This window comes from Episyrphus balteatus, chromosome 3 (assembly GCF_945859705.1).
Source record: "Episyrphus balteatus chromosome 3, idEpiBalt1.1, whole genome shotgun sequence".
Lineage (NCBI taxonomy): Eukaryota > Metazoa > Arthropoda > Insecta > Diptera > Syrphidae > Episyrphus > Episyrphus balteatus.
Genome location: NC_079136.1, coordinates 113,741,193 through 113,748,609, shown reverse-complemented (window position 1 = coordinate 113,748,609; position 7,417 = coordinate 113,741,193). Strand labels below are relative to the sequence as shown.

The 7,417-nt window shown below is 33.0% G+C and overlaps 1 protein-coding gene across 1 annotated transcript; it reads right to left on the bottom strand.

Moving 5' to 3' along the window:
* Positions 1 to 311: 311 nt before the first annotated feature.
* On the bottom strand, positions 312 to 5,526 carry LOC129915196 (cuticle protein 19.8). The gene is made up of 3 exons (XM_055994673.1): positions 4,732 to 5,526; positions 4,115 to 4,654; positions 312 to 1,034 (listed from the first exon to the last, which is right to left on the bottom strand). The coding sequence occupies exons 1-3, from the start codon at positions 4,738 to 4,740 to the stop codon at positions 519 to 521; spliced, it is 1,065 nt and encodes a 354-aa protein (XP_055850648.1). The 5' UTR covers positions 4,741 to 5,526; the 3' UTR covers positions 312 to 518.
* Between the last annotated feature and the right edge of the window lie 1,891 nt (positions 5,527 to 7,417).

The following is a 7,417-nucleotide window of genomic DNA, read 5'->3' as shown; positions in this document are numbered from 1 at the left end:
GACCACGATTCGCTTATGAACTTTAGTGTACGTATTCCTTATGGAAAAATAAAGTTTATTGCATTTAAAAATCTTTACTATATTTTGCCTGGGCTATTCTCTACTTATTGTCATGCCGGCCGGCTTTTTACAAATCAATTTTTACTGCTCAATAAAGCCGAACGCTAAAATTGACGTCGAAGAGGGTCGACTCACGAAAAGCCGGCCTTACACATAATATATTTTTATGCTGTAAGTTGTAATCAATACCTACTAAATAAAAACAACTAATATTTTGATTTTATAAATCTTGCTTTTTTATTGTGTGTATATTTTACAATGTTTTTATTTTTTTGATTATTTGCAATTTATATTTATGTATGATGATTATGTTCTTTTTGAAAAGAAATCACTAAGCAGCTTGAAGCATTGAGCTCCCATTCTAAGGTACGTACGTTATATAATGTATATATGAGATGAATCATTGTGTGAATGCGTGTGTATGTGTGGATCCTTTTTCAGGTTTGTCTGTCATGTTTTTAATGCGAATAAGCGTAGCCTGGGGAATGCACAGAAACATGCGACAAAGCTGGTGCAGCATGAATTGGAGCAGCCAACAATCTTGGTGCACCAATATGAGCTATCGGAGCGATTGGAGCTAAGATCTTAGCCACCGGGGCAATAGCTTTGACAACTTTCTGTCCCAATGGATCACGTCGGACGACAGCATTAAAACCATTATGCGCATCTGAGGTGTAGTCAACTGTCCGGAGATATCCATCGGCATCGACCAAACTATATTGACCATGAACTACGTCACCTTTGCGGGATTCAGTCTGACTCTTGATGTCTCCAGTATGGTCGTCTCTTACTGAGTATGAGAAGTCATAGTGCGCTGGAGCCTCAACTTCAATGGTTTTGATGAGTGGCTTGGCAATAAGAGCTGGTCCATGTGAGAGCAGTGGTCCATGTGATAGTAGTGGCCCAGGTCCATGTGGAAGAAGTGGTAATTCAATGGCACTGGCAGCACCGAAAATCACAAGCAATGCAAAAAACTAAAATGGAAAATGCAATTGAAGATTTATGAATAAGACTATTCAAGAACTCTAACTCAAGTTTGTGTGTTGTGTAAATCTTACGTTAAACATTTTGAATAAATTTGAGTTATTTTTTAATATTCTATATTTCTTTGGGTTGATCTACTATAAGAGCTTTGGGGCTTGGCTGATGTTGATGTTAATTCACTTAGCTCTTGAGGTGGACTACGATTTTTGTTAGGTAGACGTTAGACTTTTATATGATTAATTTAAATGACCTTGCCGATGGAGTGGCCAGACAACCTACACCTTAAAGTGTTGATTTTAGCTCAAATTTAATGCGTGCGTGCGTCACTATTTGTATCGTGGTGCTAAATATCAATTTTTTTGATTTTTTTTTTAAATTTTGATAGAGTGGGAGAGAGTGGTAAGTTGAAATATGAAAGGTAATTTAGGATTCTGAATTCTGAAGAAATAAGATTACATCAAATGGGAGCAATTTTATTTTAATTTCAAATATCTTTGAATTTTAATTATAAGGTGAGCCTTTTAAAGAGGTCAGAATTTACAAAAAATAAATTATGATTTTTTTAATCGAAAATGCTGGTGGCGCTCCTATAAAGGATTTATCATTTAAAAAGGTTCAATTATGATTTATTAAATCGCTTCGACACTGGGTCCTGGCAATGGCAACGTTTTTAACAACGTTTTTATCTGAGGAAAAATTTTTAACTTACAAGGGGTGTTAGATTGGTCTGTAACCGAATCGGCTGATTTTTTACTTTGACACGAAAAATTAATTTAATTAATTTTGTTAAACAAAAAATAAGCCTTTAATAAAAAACAAACTTTTCAAAAAAAAAAAAAAAATTGTATATATATTTAATATTTTAAATAATTGCTGAATAGTTGATTGCATTATTTTTGTATTCATATTTTTATTTTAATATTTTTATAAAGGAACTTGACAAAAAATTTGGAACAGTTTGTAAATAAACATTTTTTCGCTGATTCAGCGAGAAATTTTTTTTTGAGTTACAATAGTCTTGTAATAGTGCGATTTGGAGAACAAATTTTATGTTTTTTTAATAATATTTTTTTAACTTGCATTTATTTAATGTGTATCTGTAGACATATGTATATCGGCCCCGGCCCCCTAAAGCTATAACCCTGAATGTGAAAAATTAATTTGTTTGAGTTTGCTTGGTAGGTAAATAATTTAGCCAAATTTTCATGATGATAAATGTTTCCAATCGTTAAATGTTGAATTCGGTCATATGTAATTTACTTTACTACAGTGATTAGCTTCGAAAACCGACCTTAGTTATCAATATTTCACATTCACATAATCTTTTGGCATGTAGGACGATATGTGAAAACTTTCGACATTGAAACTTGTGCTCAAAGAGCATGTTCATGCATTTTGTTTGTTTTCTTAGACAAACTTCTTAACTGACTAATTTATATATTTTCAAAAATCAATTTTTAAAACTAGCTACATAATTTTGTGTCAAACCTATACAGTTTTTCTTTGCTAAGCATTTTTTATGCTTTCGGATTTTCCAATTAAAGATTTCTAAAGTTCTTATAATAATAACTCAATACCCCCGAAAAACTATTGACATTATTGCCTGTCTGAAAAATGACTCCATAGTAGCGGGACATGAGAAAAAAATGTTCAGTTTTTTTTCCTAATATTTTTAAAACTACTATAGAAATTATTGAGTAGCCAGGTCCATTTACAGTGACAGAAAAATTAAAAATTTTTTTGTCAAAGAATGTGTTCACATTGGACTCACTCTGCCGATTCAATTTGACATTTCTGTGTTGCCACTTTAAAGTGTAAATTTTCGTGAAAAAACGATTTTTTTCTTTGGCAAGCCGCCATTTTGTAAAAATTTATATTTTTACTATTCCTTCGTTCATTACCTGCATTCGTCTATCCTGAAAATGAATCTTTTGGTTTTTTTAATTTTAAGTGACTTGGATCAGAGATATCTTGCTCACCGCCAGACACCTTTTTTTTGGAGGTCGTCTAGGAGATCTACTACAAAAATAACGGAACTCATTATTTTTTTAAATACACAAAATTTGATTTTAAAGGAACAAAAACCTCTCTAAAATTGGTTTTGACTTCTAAATAAAGTATGCCATTTAATTTATCGTTTGTTTTTCAAGATATTAAATAGAAGTTTTAGAAAATAAAATAAAAAAAGTTGTTAAAATTTTTTAAACATATTTCAAACAAAATTAAAATGAAAAACAAAGTTCTAAGAAAATTCAGTGTTCTGTTTAAAAAAAATGATTTCTCAAATAAAAAAATCATTTTTTTTTGAATCTCAAAAATTATATTTTTTGATTTTTTTTTTTCAGTTTTAATATTAAGGTCGCTTAAAGCGTTTTTTAACAATTTTTTTTGTTGAAATCAGTTCTGTCGTTAGCAAGAAAGTTAGAAATCAAGAAAACGGTTCTGTGGAAGTATTTTTAATAATTTTTAAAAAAACATTTTTTCTTATTATTTAAAAAGTACGATGTTAATTGCCACAGTACACAGTACCTACACACACAAATTTTAATCAAAATCTTTAGAGTCATTTTGAAGAAAATTAATTTTTTTGGTTATTCAGGTAATTCAGCGGGTACAGTTAGTTTTGGTCCTAAAAATAAAATTTCAATTACATAAATATTCAATTTTTTTTTGAAAAAAAAAAAAAAAATAATAATATCTTAAGAAATTCACTTTTCAAATAAAAACCAAATATTTTATTTATTTTTTTCGTTTTCTTGCATTTTTATTAAAATTATTCATGTGTTTTTTTTTTAATATTTACAAAATATAATGAATATAATATTAAGGTCTCTCTCTATAATGACATAGACAACACGGAGCCTGGTATAGCTCCATCTTAATTCCTTACATGTATAGTACGTATGATTCGTGTGATGTTTGTTTGGTTAAAAACGTGTGATGAGTGTGAATGAGAAGAAGAGTATAAAATGTAAATTGATTAAATTATTATACTTTTCTGACAAGCGTATCATGATGAAATAACAAAAGACTGGTGATTAAAGTCGACGATTTTGTTTTCGTTTTAATGCGAGTAAGCATACGATGGTGCATGTACGGACACATGAGCCAAAGCTGGTGCAGCATGAATTGGTGCAGCCAACAATTTGGGAGCAGCATAGTGCGCAATTGGGGCAGGGTAATGCGCAATTGGTGCAATAACCTTAGCTATTGGGGCAATGGCCTTTACGACTTTGTGTCCCAAGGGATCGCGACGAACGACAGCATTGAATCCATTATGCGCATCGGAAGTGTAGTCAACAGTTCTCAAGTAACCATCAGCATCGACAAGGCTGTATTGACCATGGACAACGTCTCCCTTGCGAGATTCGGTCTGACTTTTGATGTCTCCAGTGTGGTCATCGCGGACTGAGTACGAGAAGTCGTAATGGGCTGGCGATTCAACTTCGATGGTCTTAATGAGTGGCTTGGCAATTAAAGCTGGAGCAGCATGGATGAGGGGACCATGTGAGAGCAGAGGTCCATGCGATAGGAGAGGTCCTGGTCCATGGGGAAGAAGTGGTAATTCAATGGCACTGGCAACTCCGACAATCACAATTAATGCAAAGAACTGTAACGAGAATAAGTTTGACACTTTTCATTTCACCAAATCTGTTATCTGTCATCAGTCAGTCAACTGTCACTTACGTTAAACATTTTGAGATGATTTTTTGATATTTTTTTATGAATTTCCTTGCGGCTGAAAGGCGCTGAACTGTTTTATTGATGTTGTTAATTCACAAAACTCCTGAGGTGGACTACGATTCTGGTCAATTAGCCGATCGACTTTTATACGATTATCAAAGAGACCAGGTCGTTTGCTAGTTGCAATATTGCTCCAGTTCCATAGAAAAATGCACATTCACGTGGGGGTAAAGACAAGACACAGAGTTAACTCTGGGCTCTCTCTGTTTTGACGTTTAAATGCCTGTCTTGAGCTTCGCAAGGCAATAAAGAGTATAGGTTTGTCTGGGTATGTGTGTTACTTGTTGTCTAGCGTCACAATCGATTGACGCAGCGCACAGGTCCTAAAAGGAGTTGAGTTCAGAGATTATTGCGCGCGCACACAACGAACACACTCCACCCCACCGCTCAAAGTGTAAACAACGTGTTAGCACCTTTTTGTCCCTCTTCACCTTTCCAATTTTCATTTGGTTTTGGTGTTGATATGGTTGTTTGCAGGTAATAAAAATTCAGCAAAGCAAAAAAGTCAGAAAATCCAACGTGAATGGTGTGCGACACTCCTTTTGCCCTGGAGCTAGAGTTAAGTCGTTCTTCCCGTCGCGATCGTTGTCGTCGGTCGTCAAAGTCGTCATCATTGTAAATGTAGCTTGTTGCAATGAAAGAAAAAACCAGAATAAATCTTTTACTGCCTCCCGGTCCCGGTATTAAGTCGGGATAGAGACTTCTAACAATTATTGCAATCTTCAACTTGATGGCTTTTTTTTTCGGATCAGCTTCGTTGATCTTTTGGTTTAAGAGTAGAATCACCTTGTAAGGTACGCGCAGCGGATGAGGAGAAGGCTCAATTGTTATAGATGCGTGAAAGAAACTTGAGCATGGATTTGAATAGAGATTGTGAAATGGATTAAATGTGTGAGGTGATTAAGATGCGGTCATTTATTTTGAATAGAATTTATGTTCTTTTGATATAACAGGTCGTTCCAACTGATACTTTGTCTGAAATAGAGGTCACAATGTTAAGAAGATTTTATATTGATAGCAGAATAGGAACTACATACAGAGATATCTTGATAGGTTGAATATGATGCTATGCAGTGTTCTATACATTTGTGCTTATCGTAAAATTACGAAAATCGTTTCATACACTACATTTTCGTTGGCCCAACGAAACTTTCGTTGGCTCAACGAAAATATGTAATTTTTCGTAATATGAAAACCTTCATCAATTAATGAAAACGTTTCATACACTTTTTCTCCCTTTTTAGTGCCAAAAAATCCAATTCAATGAAAATATTCATCAATTAACGAAAAATTTCATACTCATTTTAAAGAATAAAAATAAGAATTTTTTCCTTACTTTATTAAAGTTTTAATTAAGTAACGAAAAAATTCATTAACTTATGAAATTCAACATTAACTAACGAAAATCTTCATAAGCTTATGAAAATTCTTCATATACTAATGAAATATTACATTGGCTTATGAAAAAATACATCAGTTAACGAAAAAAATCGTTGCCTTACAAAAAAAAAACGTAGACTTGGGTGCATTTCTGTTTTAATCATTAAAAATTGAATCTTGCTTTATATAGTTCACATTAGATTTTTGTTTAAAAATCTATGTAAGCTGAGCTGAATATAAAAAATATTTGCGTATTGACAAGGTGTCTCACGATAAGTCGGACTCATCAGTTGACTTAAGTGAGCTCCACCGGGTCGAAACGCCAATTTTTGGTTTGGACTATATTAAATTAATAATTTAACAAGTCCAATAAAAAAATACAATTAATACAACGAAAAGTTTCGTTAGCTAACAAATATTTTTTCGTAATTTAATAAAAATGTTCATTAAATTTACGAAAAAATTCGTTAGCTAACGAAAGTTCTTTCATAAATTAATCAAAAAATACATTGACTAACGAAAAATATCGATGAAAAATTTCGTGAAGTGATGTAAAATTTCATTAACTCTCGATCAAAAATTTTTATGAAAAATTTCATTAAAATACTACAGTTTTCGTTGATTGATGAAGTTCTTAATTAATGTATGAAAGCCATTTCGTTGAGCCAATTAAATTTTTCATCGGCTGAAAATTAATTAAATTTTCGTTGGCTCAACGAATTTTTTCGTTGTATTTACGTAAGGATTTGGTTCAGTGCAGTAATAAAAGATGCCCTAAAATTTTATTTTAAGGTTCTCATCAGAGGCGTACGTTGAGTTGGTGGGGCCCTTGGGCAAACCTAAATTTTGAGGCTCCTTTGGTATTTGGGGGCCCCTTTGATATAGAAAATATGAACAAATAACAAAGTACGTATACGCACTACTTTTTTTTGGGGCCCCTGATGTATCATTTGTTGGTCGCTAAATTATTCAAGTAACATTGGGCCCTAAGATAGTATATAATTTTTCTTTAAAAAAAAAAGATTTATTTTTTTTGGGGCCCCTGATGTAGTATTTTGTTTTGAGATAAAATATTATGTGACTGGCTACCAATTCATTACGCATTACACTGAAGAATATAATTTTTCCTCTATTGCCGGAGGTGATTCATGTAAAATTTTTTGCTTCGTTACTTTTAAAATAAGTTGCCTTTTCTCCATTGTCTCCAGTCGGGGTCCTTGCGTGTCGGGGGCCCCGGGGCATCGCCCCG